General features: G+C 37.0%; 1 protein-coding gene across 5 annotated transcripts in view; it reads left to right on the top strand.

Annotated features, from left to right (window-relative positions):
- Positions 1-18,527, top strand: part of SLC9B2 (solute carrier family 9 member B2) — a 29,584-nt gene extending 11,057 nt beyond the window's left edge. For 2 of the 5 annotated variants that reach the window (XM_065877443.1, XM_065877442.1), the window contains 8 exons: positions 64-206; positions 1,091-1,218; positions 2,436-2,611; positions 5,894-6,000; positions 8,271-8,420; positions 11,810-11,918; positions 15,241-15,377; positions 18,306-18,527. In XM_065877443.1, the coding sequence (XP_065733515.1) occupies positions 64-206; positions 1,091-1,218; positions 2,436-2,611; positions 5,894-6,000; positions 8,271-8,420; positions 11,810-11,918; positions 15,241-15,377; positions 18,306-18,527 (1,172 nt within the window). The remainder of the gene's footprint in view (positions 1-63; positions 207-1,090; positions 1,219-2,435; positions 2,612-5,893; positions 6,001-8,270; positions 8,421-11,809; positions 11,919-15,240; positions 15,378-18,305) is intronic. The other 3 variants (XM_065877446.1, XM_065877445.1, XM_065877444.1) reach the window with 2 other exon arrangements.
- Positions 18,528-18,729: the final 202 nt, after the last annotated feature.

Raw genomic sequence — 18,729 nt, 5'->3', positions numbered from 1 at the left:
TGCCAAAACCTATTGCCTGTATTTAAAAACTAACTAAAGAGCTGTTTGACTTTTCCATTCTAGGCATGCTGCTTGCTGGGTTTCTCATCAGAAATATCCCTGTCATCAGTGATAACGTACAGATCCAGCACAAGTGGTCTTCTGCTTTGAGAAGCATAGCCCTGGCTGTCATATTGGTTCGCGCTGGCCTTGGGCTTGATTCAAATGTATGAAGTACAGATTTCTAATTATTGACTAGGAATTTTGTTCCTTCACCACTGCCAGTGTTGAGAATCACTGAGCTTTGGGAAAGGGAAGTGGGCATTGTGCATGACATTCTCAAGAAGAGAAGAGAATCTGTTTCATGCAGAACTCTCCCCAGATGATGTTCCCATACTCTTGCTTGGAAAAAGGTGGAGTTACTATGTGGGGACAGCACCAAGAATAAAGGCCCCCCCCTTTTCTCTGACAGAGATGTGGGCCATAGTTATAAATTATGGTCATGAGAGAGAAGACATCATATTTTTGGCATGGGAAGCCCTATATAAGAGTTTAGGGCTAACTGTACTGGCTCAGGAAACTGCCTCCTATATAGAATGAGTCTCAAGTATGAGGTTTTTAAATGCTTTTTTACATTAGGAATGAATTTTTGGAATGTTTTGATTTAGAAATGCATGTTTTGGGGGACAGAGGTTTTCACCCAAGCCTCATTTTGGGACCATGAATTATAAATAAAGCTAACACTGAGAGGGTTAAATCAGCTAGCGTGGGGATTCTCCCATCTGAAAGACTCTGGAAGCAGCCTGCCTGGGTGCAAACCTAGCTCCACAACTCACCAATGTCATGATCATAGGCAAATCACTTTAACTTGAGCCTTTTTAGATGAGGACATCTACAAAATGGGCATAATATTACCCATATCGTAGGGCTGCTATGAGGAATAAATAAGCTAGCTCTAAACACTTAGAACACTAGATGTTCTAAGTGGAACATTCCTGGAAGATTTGTGATGATCCAGATGTGGGCTGAATATTGAAGCAAGAGCGTTTAATGTCATAATCTCTGCATGTCTTTAGAGAATTATTTTAGTATGTCTAGTTTTCTATTGCAGGCCCTGAAGAAGTTGAAGGGTGTTTGTGTAAGATTATCCTTGGGTCCTTGTCTTGTGGAGGCGTGTGCATCTGCTCTTCTTGCCCACTTCCTCATGGGTTTACCATGGCAATGGGGATTTATGCTGGGGTAATGGTTTTTCTTTATTGTATGAAAATATGCACAGACATTTAGGGCTTTCACCGATTCCTTACAAGTGAACACGTAATAGCATTTTCTTAAGGACATCAAAAAATACAACATCGATATCAGCATAATCTAAATATTATAACTTCAAATGATAGTATATGTAGATAGTATAGTATAGTATGTCTCGCTTTTGCAGTGATTATAATAATTTAAACTGTTGAAGAAGTAATGATCTTTTACCTATACGTGATTCCAGACTGGTGAGAGAGATGCCAGATCTCACCTCAGAGTCTGGTATAAAGGATAATAAATGTATCAATGGTCATCAACACCCAGAAGTGTTTTCCTCCTTCTTTTGTCAACAGACTGTTTGATTAGATGGTTCTGCTGTCTCTTCCTTCCACTGTCAGTTCTTATTTCTAATGGTTAAAAGCCATGAGAATTAAATAAATATGAAAGTACTTAGAATTTAGTACTAGTAAGTATGCAACAAGTAAGAAGTTCTTATTTCTCAGGGTTAGGACCCTGGAGCTATACTGCTTGGATTCAAATCCCAGCTCTATGACTTTGTGTTATGCAATCTTTGGCCGGTTATTTAATCTCTCTGTGCCTCAGTTTACTCATTTGCAAAACAAAGATAATGATTGTAGCTTTTTCATGGCGTTATTGTGAGGATTAAATTAATATATGTAAAGTGCTTAAAATGGTGTTTGGCATGTAGTAAGCACTATAAAATGCTTTCTGGTGTTACTACTGCTGCCATTATGAGTGTCACTGTCAATGTCGTTATGGCCTTTTCCTTCTAATCTGTTGTCTTATTTTACATACTCTATCCTGGTAAAAGGCCTAACATCACTGAGTTCCAATCCAAAAAGTCTATGGCCATGTTTTTCAAACCTCATACCATAATGTTTTGTTTTTTAAAAAAGGCAGATTCCTGGGGCCTAACCCCGTTAGGTCTTCTATACCACCCATAAATAGAACTTTTTAGGCAGCCTAAGTAGTTCTAACACAGGTTATCCATGGCCATACTTTGAAAAAAGTGTTCTATAGAACTTGCATATATGTATGTGTTTCTGGGTTGGTGCTTTGCTCCCATCTGAAAGACTTTAGCTGTCCAAAGTGTAACCTCTAAAAGAGTAGAGATTATTATACTTTCAACAACAATAATAATGAGTAAGATACTGTCATAAATGCCTAAAGTACTGTCTGCTTAGTTTTGTTTTAGGCGCTGTATCTCCAGCTGTCGTGGTGCCTTCAATGCTCCTTTTGCAGGAAGGAGGCTATGGTGTTGAAAAAGGCGTTCCGACCTTACTCATGGCTGCTGGCAGCTTCGATGATATTCTGGCCATCACTGGCTTCAACACCTGCCTGGGCATGGCCTTTTCCACAGGTACAGGGATCCGTTCACAACGTGCTGTTCTCTTGCACTCTAGAAACATAGACTGTGGTGTTACAAGCATGGCATAGTTGCTTGATAATTAATTAAGGCAAATTAAAATGGAAAAAGTCAACTCCCAAGATTTAGTTCCATACTAGGAAGGGACCAGTGGCTTCACCCTCTAGACATAGACTGCTCAAGCAGTTTGGTAAGTGCAGTAAGGGGAGAGTCAAAGGACTTAAAGAAGATTTAGAGAAGGACTAAAACAGCTTCTACATGGAGCCTCTGGGAAAGTTTAATCTTGGAGACCACACAAGGGATGAGTAGATTTTCAATGAGCACAATGACAGCAGGCCAAGTGGGAGGAAGAGCGCTCTTCTAAAACAGGAACAGTTTTAACATTTGGTGGGTAATAGCAGCAATGATTTTAATGGGTATCTTTTCCATACTTACCAAGTGTTGGAAATGGATGCATTATGTTTTAAGTAGTAATGAAAAAGAACTTAAGGCATTTTTTTCTCTCCCACTATTATTCAGTACCCTTACTCTCCTTTGGCACAGCATAAATTTAAGTTCATTTTTTAATCCACGTCCAAGAGTTGGAAATAAGATTTGCAATTTCATATTATTGACAAAATGTAATTGTAGCTTAAATTTAGCTTCAGATTACTTAGTGGGAACACGCCTTCATAGAAGGTCATGTATTTTTAGCCTCTCCACCCCGCTGTAGTTATTGTCCCATTTTGGGGGGTTATATATGATTTCTGCTGAGTACCTAGAACTTCGCCTCTTCCTGTTGCCCCAAAGTTGCCTTACATCCAGTCCCTGCCATATGTCACTGGTTAAATTAATCTTATCAAAAACATGGCTTTCATAAGGTTACCTTCTTGTTCAAGAACCAGTGAGGATTTCCTCTTATCTATTAAGTCAAATCTTCACTTTTTTCTCTTTTGGAAACCTTGTTCTGATGCTAAACTGTTTGATAATAAAGTGCTTATTTGCAGATAAAAAAAAACAAAAACAAAAAAAACTCTGCTCTACCTATCCAGAAGTATGTTTGCACTGTTTTCCTGGTATACACCTTTTAAACAATAGCTCTCAGCCTCAGCTGCATACTAGAATTACGTGGGGAGTTTTTTAAAATACTCTTGTAGGCACTGCCTTAGGCCAATTAAATTAGAACTTCTGGGAATGGAAACCATGGCTTTAGAGCAACAGTTTGCATTAGAATCACAGGGGATGGGGAGAGCAGGGCAGGGAGGGCAACGAGGAGGGTCTGCAGGGCTGCCAGCTGTGGACTACCTGCAGAACCTTCCCAGTCAGCAGTGCTGTATTCCCTCTGCCCTGCCCCACTAAATGTGGACTAAATGTGGTCCTTAGGCCTTTTGCTTGGAACCATCTGGAGCTTCTTTTTTTTTTTTTTTTTTTTTTTTTTTTTTTTTTTTGCGGTACGCGGGCCTCTCACTGCTGTGGCCTCTCCCATTGCGGAGCACAGGCTCCGGACGCGCAGGCTCAGCGGCCATGGCTCACAGGCACAGCCGCTCCGCGGCATGTGCGATCTTCCCGGACCGGGGCACGAACCGGTATCCCCTGCATCGGCAGGCGGACTCTCAACCACTGCACCACCAGGGAAGCCCCTGGAGCTTCTTTAAAATGTGGATCCCAAGCCCTGCCAGATTTACTGAATCAGAATTTTCAGAGGTAGGGCCCAAGAAGTATTGTTTTTTAAAACAACCTTACTATAGCAGAGACTGAAACTAATTGGCTCCTTTCTACACATTTATAGTAAATTATTTACCATATTAGCTCAAGACATAGGCTACTATCACAGCTAGATGCTTTTGACAGTCCCACCATTACCTAGCAGAGAGCTATCCTAGCTAAGTAAAATTACTACAGAGGTAATTATTCTTTTAAATAAGAGAGATGATAGAAACCATAGGGGAGGAAAAGCTATTTCACCTCTACCCACCTTAGGTTCATTGGCTGGGACCCTGTAAATCAGACTGACCAAAGACAGCTTAACAAGAGAAAATGTTTACTAGCATGTGCGTGCGTCCTGCTTACACACTGGAGTACGCAGTGGTGAGTAACTCAAGGGGTGGTTAGAATTGGGGCTTATAAAGCATCTTAGTGGAGAACAGTGATTTTGTAGAGAAGTGCAAGACAAAGGAAAAGGACTTATTGGGGAAAGGCAAATATACGAGCAAACTATTGTTAGATAAGGGCTGGTTTCAGCACTTTGTTATGTAGATTCCTCTGGTGCTGTCCCTGGGCTGATTAGGGTTCCACGTGGCCTCAGTGGTTAACTTCTGTCATTCCTGATGGAGAGGGGAGAGGGAGAGCTTTACAAGTTTATGTCCTTTTAAAAGCAAATAGGGAGATGGCAGAGAGCTTATTTTGTATATGTTTCTTCTCAATTGCCTTCAGCTCAAAATAATCCTTATGCCAAAGTGGCATACCTTAGGGGTGGCATATGCTGTACCCGAAATTATAATAATAAGAAACCACATAACTGGTTAGTACATATTCTCTTAGAACAGTTTGTGAGGATGGCTTTATATATTGAGCAATATTAATATAATTTTCTGCACAATATGCTAGCAAAGATTTTTTTTTAATTAAAGTTTCCTAAATCCTGTTTGCTATGGGGGAAAATATAGTTTACTTACCTCTATATTGTGATATTTCAAAGAAACTAAGCAACGAATAAAGACTCTTCCAAGAGCAATTTCAAAAATAATTTATTTTCAGATTTAATCTTAGAAATAACATTCGAGAAGGAGTAAGTCCCCTACGTTCATTGTAGTAAGAAAAGATTTTACTTTTATTGCCAAATTCTTAAGTTACTGTATTCTGTATATATTAGAGCTACTAAAATCAATATGCATTTATTATTAAAAAATCAGGCTCTTAAATGGAAATTTGAATACTAGATCTGTCTGCTCACCCAGCCTATGCATATAATACAGTAGAACAAATTAGACCTGATTTATGAATTTTATCTTTCATATTTTCTTAGTAAATAATAAATTATGTAAATTTATACTGAAGTAAACATAGAAAAAAGTACACAAATCATAGCTTATGCCTATTTTTAAATTTATCTCCAATAATATGTATACCTTTCTTAATGGAGGCCCATTTTATTAGACATTTTAAGAATATAGAAAGCAGGAAAGATCTGTACATTTTCCTTCTATATAATTAGACTCTTTATGTTAATGATTAACATCTGTGCATTTATGGATTTAGAATTCTGTCTCAAGTTTTTCTTTTTATGTTTTTTTTAAGGCTCCACAGTTTTTAATGTCCTCAAAGGAGTTTTGGAGGTGGTAGTTGGTATGGCAACTGGATTGCTTCTTGGATTTTTTATTCAGTATTTTCCAAGCAGTGACCAGGTAAACGAAATAATCTGTGGGTAAGTCGTGCTCTAACATGTCATTGGAGAAGCATTCTAGAACACTCCCCTGAAAGCTGATGTGAATTATGTGATTTAGAAAATGGCCCCCCATTTTAAAACTGCTCATTGCAATATTAGTGCTGTCCATGAGATTTATGAAGAGGGCTGGATGTATAAGATTTTTAATGCAGTCCTGGAATTTTCTTCTCTAATTTATATTCTGTATACTTCAAACTTTACTGTAAAACAAATAACATCAATTCTAAAATAATACAATATGTCTTTTTATTTATATTAATTTTAATATTTTTATTTATTTTAATTTTATTATTACTCATAATAGTCAACTAAATCAAGATATAAAATGGCTTTGGGGGCCTCTTTTTTTAGTATCAAAATACCTTAGATTCTTTTTTTTTAAAGACTTTTTTTGATGTGGATCATTTTTTTTAAAGTCTTTATTGAATTTGTTACAATATTGCCTCTGTTTTATGTTTTTTGGCCACGAAGCATGTGGGATCTTAGCTGCCAGACCAGGGATTGAACCCACATCCCCTGCACTGGAAGGCGAAGTCTTAAACACTGGACCTCCAGGGAAGTCCCAAAATACCTTAGATTCTAATACTATCAAATAGACAGACCTTATCATCTCATATCATATAGTTCAACATTTCTCACCAAAGATATCAAAGTCCTTTACTGTACATAGTGATTTCTTAATAAACAAAGGTTTTGTTTGTTTTCCTTTACCCCCCTCGTCTCTTAGATAAACATATAAAAGTCTTTTTTTTTTCCTAGAAGAACTGGCATTATTTTGAGATTTCAGAGCATTTTGAATGGAATTAGAAACTTAACTAAAGTAGAACTGTACGTAAGAACATTAATATTAACATTACCTGAATGTATGTTGGTTTGAATTTTTACTGTGCGCAAAAAGCTTCAATTGTAGATTGTAGATTTTATGAATGCATGATAGAAAGTTATAGGATTTTCTAATTAAACAGTAAATTAAAGAGAAAAATGATAGCTTACATTTTGTTGTTTACTGTGTATAAAATGATGTGGTATGTACAATAGAGTGCCACTAGTTCAATATAGCAGCCACTAAGCTACGTGTGGCCATCGCAGATACAGAACACTACCGTAGACAATGCAGATACAGAAATTTCTGTCGTCACTGAATGTTCTGTTGGAAAGTGCTGATCTAGTGCACTCCGTACAATAACTCATGAAAAGAGTACTGTTAATATGAGCATTTTACTGATGAGGAAATTGAGGCTTAGGGAGAAATGATTTAAACAAAGTCACATAGCTAGAAAGCAGTGGAGCTGGGAATGAACTCAGGTAACCCACCGCCAGAGCCTGCACGCCTCCAAGCCAAGCACTTCTAAAAAGCCTGCCTGCCTTCTAAAGCAATCAAGAAGTTTAAAAGGCCAAACGGAAAAGTGAAAGGAAAGAGGTACACATTTCTGAGACTTTAAAAATCAACAACAAGGACCTACTTGTAGGGACCCTGTGTAGCACAGGGAACTCTGCTCAGTGTTGTGTTATGTGGCAGCCTGGATGGGAAGGGAGTTTGGGGGAGAATGGATACATGTCTATGTATGGCTGAGTCGCTTTGCTGTGCACCTGAAACTATCACAACGTTGTTAATCAGCTATGCTCCAATAGAAAATAAAAAGTTGAAAAAAAATCAACAATGAAAAACTACTCTGTCTACAGCCTCTTAAAGCTTCTTGGTATTCAAGCATTTAGAAAGAAAAACCAGGAGAGTATCAAATTAAAGAGTGAACAGAGAACCTAAAAATAATAGAGATATCATTTTATCTTATAAAGATATCATCATATCTTTAGCCTTCACAGAATCCCTGTGATGTAACTGCTTTAGGGAACGGGGAAAGAAGACTTGAAGAGCTTAAGTAATATGGCCAACTACCTATGTCCGTGGTGTAAAAGCTGAAATTTTATCCCTGGTCTCTCTGTCCCCAAAACCTATGTTCTTTTTTCTGCTGTTGCATTTAGCCCTGTGAAATTCTGCTTTGATAACTGCAGAGAAGGATAACTGGTATTCCTGGGAGAGGCACCTAACATCTGTACATGTGCTAACTCTACTTTTACTAAGGAAAAGAAAGTAAATGTTCTGTCATGCATTTATATGCTCAGACACAGACGTTTTTATTTTCTACTAAGTCCTGAATATGGAAAAACCAATAGTTAGAAATCAGTTATATGAAATAATTGAGCTAACCAACCTCTCTCCTCCTCTAGGACAAGCTCGTGTGGAAGAGAGCATTCCTGGTCTTGGGGCTGTCTGTGCTGGCTGTGTTCAGCAGCATGTATTTTGGTTTCCCTGGGGCAGGAGGACTGTGCACGCTGGTCCTGGCTTTCCTTGCAGGCAAGGGATGGGCCAGCGCAAAGGTGAATTCATTTTAAGTTCTTCTGCTCATGATCACTTTCTGATCAGATTAATTTTTTCTTTCCAGATACTTTCTTAACATCAAATTAATGAAATTATTTAATCATAAAAGCTATTTTCTATACATCTGTAAATGTATGTCCAAGTTCACACACACACATCTTTTTCCCCTTACATACAAATCTAGAACTTAAGGTCTTTACTTAAAACATATTTACTGGGCTTCCCTGGTGGCTCAGTGGTTGAGAGTACACCTGCCGATGCAGGGGACGCGGGTTCGTGCCCCAGTCCGGGAAGATCCCACATGCCGCGGAGCGGCTGGGCCCGTGAGCCATGGCTGCTGAGCCTGCGGACTCTCAACCACTGCGCCACCAGGGAAGCCCTCCATTTTCTTTATAAACAAATTCATTTTGTCTTTGAAGTTATGAAAAGCCACAAGAAGATACATTGTGACTCTTCTCCCTTTCTTAAATTATATAATATGTAAGCCTATATCTGATGTTCAATTAGTCTAAAATGTTAAAGTCAAAATACAAACCATGGCTTTAGTCTTCAGTTTAGAAGTAAAAATAATTTGATAGAGAAAACTCTTTAGGGCTTCTGCTCTCATTGGAGTTCTGAATACATGAAATATTTTTGAGGACCTTCCTTAAACAACAAAAGGCTAAGTAACCTATAAGTTAATATAGTTGAATTTTGTTCTTTACAACTGTGAGTATCAAAGTCTTAGTTTTAGCTACGATATACTCTAAAATTTAAATTCAAAAGTAAAATTTAAAGATACATGGAAGGGTGGCAACTGGACCTGTTGGGGCAGAACTAGTCATTGTCATTAAATGATAAAAGATCTTGGATGTTTTCTAATATAAACCTCTCATTTTGCAGATGAGAAAAATGAGGTGCTAAGGGCAAGTGGCTTGCAGTTAGTGGGTGGCAGAATTTGAACCTCATTCATCATCTGATTCCTTATGATGTAGAAACATAACTGTTTTTTCATGATAGAGGAATAGAATTATATAAAAAAATCAACAAATCCCCTCACAGATGCTGTCTTTATAAGCTAAGAGGAAATAGAATCTTCACCCTAATAAACATATCAGAAATCATAACTGAAGAAAATAGAGAAACAATGTAATCCTCCTTTGTCGGAATTCCATACATATATGGAAGTGCATATCCTTAAGAACATGTAATTGTAAGGGTAAAAATGTGGTCCAAAAATATAGATTAAAAAAAAAAAGTATTTATTTATTTATTTATTGGCTGCGTTGGGTCTTTGTTGCTGTGTGCGGGCTATTCTCTAGTTGCAGAGAGCTGGAGCTACTCCTCGTTGCGGTGTGCAGGCTTCTCACTGTGGTGGCTTCTCTTTATCGTGGAGCATGGGCTCTAGCCACGCGGGCTTCGGTAGTTGTGGCACACGGGCTCAGTAGTTGTGGCTCACGGGCTCAGTAGTGGCACACGGGCTTAGTTGCTCTGCGGCATGTGGGATCTTCACAGACCAGAGTTCGAACCCATGTCCCCTGCATTGGCAGGCGGATTCTTAACCCTGTGCCACCAGAGAAGTCCCCCAAAATAAAGATTCTTAATGGTGACTGAAAAAATCTGTTAAATGTAAATTCTTAGGTACTGTACTGGGTACTGCTAAATTGCCCTCCAAAAAAGCGTTGTCAGTTTGCTGTCCTACCAATTATTCAATCTCACAAATTGAATCTTACAAAGATTCAATTATACAATCTTACAAATACTTTACGTTGTTAAAACTTTTTGTGTTTTTTTTCAATGTGATTACCCCCTTTCCCCAAAATATGGTATATCATTTTAATTTGTGTTTCTCTAATTACTGAGTTTTAGTGTCTCAGGGTTTTTGCCTGTTTGTGTTTCTTCTTGTACAATTACTTGTGCATATGCATTGCTCATTTTTCTACTAGGGTCTCTATCTTTTTCTTATTGATTGGACATTGTCCCTTATTCTGTTACACGTAGTACAGTTATTTTCTCCTGGTTTGTCACTGTCTTTTTTATGGTTTATTTTGCCACAGACATTTTAGTTTTGCATGGTCAATTGTGTCAGTCTTTTCCTAGGATGTTTGCATTATGTGTTATAAAGTTATGCTTATATCAAATAGGGTCTCCTAAAGAAAGAGAAATCACATAGTAACTGGAATAGGGAAGTTTATTATTAACCATCCTGGGGATCAGTTAACAAGGGATTGGCTTGTAAGATGTAAAGAGACCCCTAAATAATATAGGAATAGCAGCTATAAACTCCTAGGGCTGAGATAAAGCACACCCTTCCACCTCTCCTGGTCACCTCACTACTCCCTCCCCCAGGGCTGAGAATCCAGACCTTGTTAGAGCCTTGGTTCACTGGGTGACACAGAAATCACCATGGTGCCCTACCTACAAAATTTACTAGAAATCTACTCTCCAAACTTATAGGAAATCCACCCTCTAGGGTGCATGGGGAGGTATATGGCCCAAGGGAGGTGGCTACGAAACCACCCCAGGTGTAGGCTGGGGAAAGCTGCTAGCACCATGCACTGCAAGACCCTGGCACTGGAGAAGCCACCTGGACTGCAGGAGCCTTGTGCTGGAAGATCTTGCTTGGGAAGAGCCACAGAAACCAGGAAGAGTTCCTTCTCTTGCAATGTATTTCAGCACCTTCTACTGACAATACTTAATATGGTACCAGCTGGCAAAGGTGAAATGTTTAAAGGGCCCAGCTCCATTTTCTGCAGAGAAACAAGGAAAGGCAGATTTGGAGCCAAAGGGCAGTAAATTAATAACTGGCACAGCACAGCACTTTGTTATACCTGGATTTTATCTTTGTGCGTGATTTGAGATATCCACAAACAGTATTTTTTTATAAAGAAAAAATTGGAAACAACTTAAAGACCTATTGATAAAGAAATGATTGAATCAACTATGGTACTTCCATACCACAGATTACTATGCAGCAATTATGAGGTGAATATCTAGATATATGCACTGATATAACGTCTTTAAATCATATTGTTGAATGAAAATTAACAAAATTTTAAACTATGCAATAATGTAATAATAATATAGTTAATATAATATTATTCATTATAATACATACACACAGATTATGTATTCAGAAGCAGAAGTCCTAAGATTACTTTGTAAAACTCTTTATAATTAACATTTACTTGTAAACCAACACTAAAGTACCTCATATATCTAAATTGTGTTAGAAATATCTTTGCGCAATTTTTGCTCTCTTCTAGCTAACTTCTTATTTATAGATGCTACAGAGGTAAAGGCTATCTCAGGTCAAATTGACTCAAATTTCAAATTAGTAAAATTCTTAGAACTTCTAAATTCATATAATGAAAGTCTGTGTTTGTGTGTGTGTGTGTGTTCCTTTTAGGCAGATGTTGAAAAGGTTATAGCAGTTGCCTGGTTCATCTTTCAGCCCCTTCTCTTTGGACTGATTGGAGCAGAGGTAGCCATTACAGCTCTCAGACCAGAAACTGTAGGTAAGAATTTTACTAAAATCAACTCTTCTTATATTCAGTTGAAATATCTTTAGTAGGTATGTGTTCAGTGGTTCCCATTGTCACAATTATATAAAAAAGTAACGAGCTAAGTCTTTTAGAGCAGTTCGTTAGAAAATAATGTTTGTCAATCTAAGACAGTAAATTTTATACCTTTAAATATTGTTCCTTGTAAAGAAAAGTGACACTGCTGACTGCCATCAATAAAATGCAGGCCTTGAAAGAAAAAAAAAAAAAAAATGCAGGCCTTAAAGTGTTTTTCCAAGGATAAAAATGTTCATCTAGCCTTACCCTGATCAAGGGCCAGAATTTTAAAGATAACTAGTGAGTTCTATAATAGGTACCCATAGAATAAAAATGTTTGTTCATTCATTCTTTTATTCATTCACACATTTGAAAGCCATTATGTTAAAACTCTCTTAATTCATAGCACTTCACTTAAAAATTAATTTACACACATATACTCATTACTTCCTCCTTTCCTTGCATCACAATATTCTTCTGTCCATACTAGGGATCCCATCCCCTGCCACCTCTTTCTGGATCTTACACATAGATTCTTCCCTTTTTCTTATACATCCTCAAATATCCTTGTCACAGTGTTCCTCTCTTCAGAAGTTAAACAGACTTTAATCTCTATTTTAAAATAATATCCTTCTATTCTGATACATGCTATAACATGGATGAACCTGGAAGACATTACACTAAGTAAAATAAGCCAATCATAGAAAGACAACTACTATGTGGAATCTAAAATATGGCACAAATGAACCTATCTACAAAACAAAAATAGACTCATATACATAGAGAACAGACTTGTGGTTGCCAAGGGGGAGGGAGGGACTGGGACTTCGGGGTTGGCAGATGCAAACTATTGCAAATAGAATAGGTGAACAGCAAGGCCCTACTGTATAGCACAGGGAACTATATTCATTATCCTGTGATAAACCATAATGGAAAAGAATATAAAAAGAAGAATGTCTGTATGTGTATAACTGAGTCACTTTGCTGTATAGCCAAGATTGGCACAGCATTGCAAATCAGCTCTACTTCAATAAAAAAAAAAAAAGAAAAGAAATCAACAAGATAGAAAACAATAGAGAAAATTAACAAGGTGCCCCCCGGCAAAAAAAGACAGCTACTGTGTGATTCTACTTATATGAGTCAAATTCATAGAAATAGAGAGTAGAATGATGGTTGCCAGTGGTTTTGGGAAAGGGGAGATGGGGATTTGTTGTCTAATAGGTACAGAGTTTCAGTTTTACAAGATGAAAACGTTCTGGACATTTTTTGCACAAAAATGTAAATGTTTACCTTAATGCTTACTGAACTGTACATTTTTAAATGATTAAGATGGTAATTTTTTATGTGTATTTTATCACAATCAAAATTTAAATACACACATATATTTATGAAAGATATATATATATATATATATATATATATATATATATATATATCCTTCCTCCATTTCACTTCCCCCCTCACCTACCACTCTATCTCTCTATTTCTCTTTTCAAACTTTTCCAAAAGGGTGTCTGTATTCCCCTTTTCCATTTCAGTTATCATTCCCTTCCTCAGTACATTTCAGTTTAGCTTCTGCCCCATCACACAACCAACCATGCTCCTACCAAGGTTATATTATTAAATCCACTGAATACTTACCAGTCTTTATTGCACTTGATCTCTCAGCAGCATTTGATACTACTGACCTCTTTAAAACACTTTCACATTGAAGTCTGAAATTTCATATTTTCCGGTGCCTTTTGAGTCTTTACCGTATGTGTGGCTTAAGTGCTGCTCCTCCTCAAAGTTCTTTCCAAAACCTTCTATGCTTCTCGCTCTTTTATCACTTCCTTGAGCCCATCTACACTCAGTGACTTTGATTATAAACTATGTAATTCCAAAATCTTTATCTCTAAATCTATAAATCCAGTGGCTGATTGGACATCACCACTTATAAATCCCACAAAACTTAAAACTCAGTGTGTCTAAAACTTCCTCTTCATCTTCTCCCCAAACCTTCAATGTTCCCTCCTGGGAATGGGATCATCTCTTTTGTATCTTGTACTTCAGCAACAAATATTTTTGAAAATCTACCAACCTGGGAGAAATATCCTCCAACAAAAAGCCACAAAACTTATCGGTAAAAAAAAATATTGCAGATTTACAGTAGAGCCTCCTGCAGTGTCTATCCCTTTTACCCAGCCTTTTGAACTTGACAAAGTTGTTTATCCTTTTTGAACTTCACTTTTTTCAACTGTAAAATGACAGGAATTACCCCACAGGTTGTAAGGATTAAGTAAAGTAATGCACTTAAAGCTTAGTACAGAACCTGGCACAGAGTAAATACTCAACAAATGTTACTTTAAAAAAAATCATCCTGTAACTTAGCAGTCACTTTAGCTGTGCCTTTCTCAGATTCCAGTAGCCTGCAGCGGCCAAGTCACAATCCTTTATTTTGCACTTCAGGATGAACTTAACTTTACCAGCAAAGGATTCTAAATGCTGACTGAATGCAGTAGCTGTATATTAAAACCAAGGCTAATGGGCTGTCAGTGTACACACCAGTACGATGAAACAGCTGTAGACTGCCACTGTCTGTTCTGATTGGTCACTGCCCAGTGAGCTCTGTTCTGATTGGCTGATTGCCCCCATAATGGCTCATAAGTATTTTGAATATTGCCTCTGGTCTTATACTCTCTGTAAAGAATTCTCAACCACTTTGAGGAAAATAATAACTTTTTCCTCTTCTGTGCCCTCTCACCAGTATGCTTATACTGTACTTACCTTATAGTATATTAATTCGTTTTTTATGTTTCTGTCTTCCTCTGTCTTTGAAGTTCATAGAAGTAGAGTCTGTACATTATACATTTTTGGATACTAGTACCTAGTCCAGATCCTGCCATGCATAGTTATTGAATAAATTCTTGTTAAATAAATGCATGGAAGAAAGTGTGTTTCTTGCTATAAAGCTTAAAAGAACATTCAAATCTCCTTTTAGAAATTAAAATATGTTTAATTTCTGTTTTCAGTTTAAGGGAATATTTTGGTTTCTCTCAGGGCAAATAAATCTTTTGCATTTTACTAAAAAAAAAAATTAAGGGGAAATACCTTCTTTTAAACAAGTGATCTGATTGATCCTTAATATTGATGTTTTGATAAATTATGCCTAGCCATTTTTGTCTTTTTAATTTTGTGAATGTTTTTAGACTTCTGTTGCAAGAGTTCTGAATCAGTAACCATGTGATTCAATTTTTCCCCCAGTATTTCGTTATGTCTAAAAACTGAGTATTTCTTACAGGCCTTTGTATTGCCACCCTGGGTACTGCAGTACTGATACGAATTTTGGCTACATATCTGATGGTGTGTTTTGCTGGTTTTAACTTTAAGGAAAAGATATTTATTTCTTTTGCATGGCTTCCAAAGGCCACAGTCCAGGTAATGATGGATTTTAATCCCTATTTCTATATGATACCTTGACATTTTTAATAAGAGGGCATGTTTAAATTTGGTGAAAATAAATAATTGAAGTTTGATTTATGATAAGATTTTATACTAATTTACTCTTTAAAAGTTTTATTTTTGGTATATTGATTCATTAAATATGACAGCTCATTAAATTTCCTTAGATCACCAGGGTGCAACTCAAAATCCAATAAATCCCTACACTACTAGAAAGCAGTAGTAAGTAGCAGGAGGGAAGAGTTGGAATTTTTGTCAGTCAGAGCTCTCTAGAATAACCCAAAGAGATAGTTATTAACTCTATTCATTTCAATATCTTCTAAGAAGAGAGTGAAACAGAAATAGCATAGCCCATCTTAGTATTTGGAAATACTTCAATGTCTATATGATTGATGATCAGTTAGGCTTGACCACAGTCTTTAATATAGAAAGATTTATTGAGAAATAACTCAGAAGATGCTTTATTTCCTAGATTATTAGTTGATATTAAATTTTCAAACCACCTGAACCTCCTGACAAACATCTCAATCACATGACCCAAAATTTGTACACTCTAATAAACAAAGCAGTAACCAATAGGTACTCGAAATGGTTGAGTAGCATACCTATAGGTATACCTATAGTATAGGTAGCATACCTATAATTGCTCATTAAATTAGAACTGTATAGATCATCATTTATTGCAAATGTAATATATCCCTCCCTGATTGTATTGTGTATTCTCCAACTAATTACAACAAATAAGATTGAATTGTTTCATCCTTGATTATTTTGCAATTATTTAAATGTGTAAATTTCTGTTTCATGAAATGAAAATTAGGTGTTCTTAATTTAGGAAGCTTTGAGGGGTGCAATGTGCTCCTCTGTAACTATATGCCGGATTTTGTGTGGCTATTGGATTGGGGCATTTTTCCAGAGAAGTTTTTCTTTCCATCAGACTTTCAAAGGTGTCTGAGACATAGGGGCTAAGAATGCTGTGAGGTTAATAGAGCACAGTAAGTTGAACAGTTTCTCCCTCACAGTATCTCCAGCCTCCACACTACTTTCAGTAACTTTAGTAGGTAGATATCAAAATAATCGCTCTAGTAGCTTTAGTATGAAAGATTTGTTTCTAACATCAAAATTTGAAATACGGCACTTTCCTGCTATGAAAACAAATTTTAAAATGAGAAATTATCTAGGATGTCTTGAATAATGCATGTTCTCAAAGCAAGTATTGTATACAATTTTTTTTTCTTCTTTTGCCACTGCACAAGAAACAAGACTTTCTTATATATTTTTTCCATATTAGTGTTCTTTAAACTTTTTTGTCTATGACCTACTATAAGAAATATATATATATATATATATATATTTTAATATTTATTTATTTTTTGTCTGTGTCAGGTCTTAGTTGTGGCACATGAGATCTTTCATTGTGGCACGCAGGCTCCTTGTTGCCGTTCGCGGGCTTCTCTCTAGTTGTGGTGCACGGGCTTAGTTGCCCCGCGGCATGTGGGATCTTAGTTCCCCGACCAGAGATCAAACTGGCATCCCCTGAGTTGCAAGACGGATTCTTAACCACTAGGCCACCAGGGGAGTCCCGGAAATATATTTTAAATGACAACTTAGCAAACAGACAAACCCCCAAACGTACACACACATACACATATATACACAATGACAGAGAGCTGAAAGAGAAATATACATCATAATGTGTGCAGTTCTTGCTGAGAATTCATGAAATGTTGAATTAGTTGTGGCACAAGCCATAGCAAAGAGCCCTCAAACACGAGGACTAAATGAGATAGATTTTTATTTCTCTCTAACCAGCAGTGCAGCATGGGAATTCCAGAGCTGGCAGGGTAACTGCTGTCCTCAGCGTATGCCTTTCAACCATGAGTCCAACTTTCACTGTTTGTCATCCAATGGGAAGGGGGAAAGAATAAGGTGCAAGTGTCCATTTCTTTTCAGGGAACAGTTACAAGAAGCATTTATCATTTCTGCTCACCTCTTAATGGCCAGAACTTAGATACATAGCTTCAACTAGTTGCAAGGAAGACTGGGAAAAAAGTCTGTATTTGGACAGCAATGTGACCAGCTAAACTCAGGAGTTCTATTATAGAAGGGGAAAGAGGCATTCAGATATTTGTGGTCAATGAGTCGTCTCTGCCATTGTGTCTCATCCACACTGATATTTTCTCTTCTGTTTCATTGCTATGTTCTGTGCCAATAAGAGGATAACCAGATTGATTAATGTATTTTCCCCATGTGCATTTTGTCTCTAAGAGTTTTCATCATACTTCCCAGTAGATAAATTTTAAGCAAAACATTTCACCAACTCCTAAGGCAAAGAGTTAATCAAATTCCTAATAAGGTTAACTTCAAGTTTCAAAGGTACCTACCACTTTTAAGTTTCTTGATGTTTAACAATTAGCTTAGGCTCTACAGCAATATTCTTATGTTTTTTCATGTAAAATTTCACCATCTTCCAGTAAGTTTCACTGCATTTTTTCATCTTGTCCTTTCTTAATTCCAAATTCCTCAAGACAAAAGAATGAGATGACCATTCAGTAACTTTCAACTTTACTCAAGAGGAATTTAGTATAGAGAATCTTGTTATAGTTAATTAATATCCTAAGTCTGTATTTGCCTTGTGTTCTGAAAAAAAATTGCCTGATATTTTTGTAAGTTTACCTTATGCAAATAGGTATATATGAATCATCATTCTTTCCCTCTGCAAGGGCAGGGAGAGCTTTTAGATCATTAAAATCAACTGTAGTACACTTTGAAAGAAGACTAATAGAACTTTGTCAGTTGAGCAAAAGAACAAGAAATTTGTTTTTGCAAATGATAAAATAATGAACCTTTCTTTCTATGTGCTTGTCTTATCATGCTTCCAACTTTACCTTTAAACTTTTATAGGCTGCAATAGGATCTGTGGCTTTGGACACAGCAAGATCACATGGAGAGAAACAGTTAGAAGGATATGGAATGGATGTGTTGACAGTGGCATTTTTGGCCATCCTCATCACAGCCCCAATTGGAAGTCTACTTATTGGTTTGCTAGGCCCCAGACTTCTCCAGAAAGCTGAACATCAGAATAAAGAAGAAGAAGATGAAGGAGAGACTTCTATACAGGTTTAGAGGTGAAAAGAGAGAATGCCGAATATAGTCATCAGAAAGCTGCTCTCGGAGGCTACTTTTATCAACTAGCAGAGGCTACTTTTATCCATATGGATATTGACATATGTAATGTTTAAGCTTAAAATGTACTAGAACCAAGTGTGGCTATTTCTCTAAACAGCATTTTTAGCCATTACCCTTTCCATCTGGGGGGGATGGGGGT

Source organism: Phocoena phocoena, chromosome 5, assembly GCF_963924675.1.
Source record: "Phocoena phocoena chromosome 5, mPhoPho1.1, whole genome shotgun sequence".
Lineage (NCBI taxonomy): Eukaryota > Metazoa > Chordata > Mammalia > Artiodactyla > Phocoenidae > Phocoena > Phocoena phocoena.
Note: the sequence above shows the minus strand (reverse complement) of the source record. Positions and strands in the feature narration are given on the sequence as shown.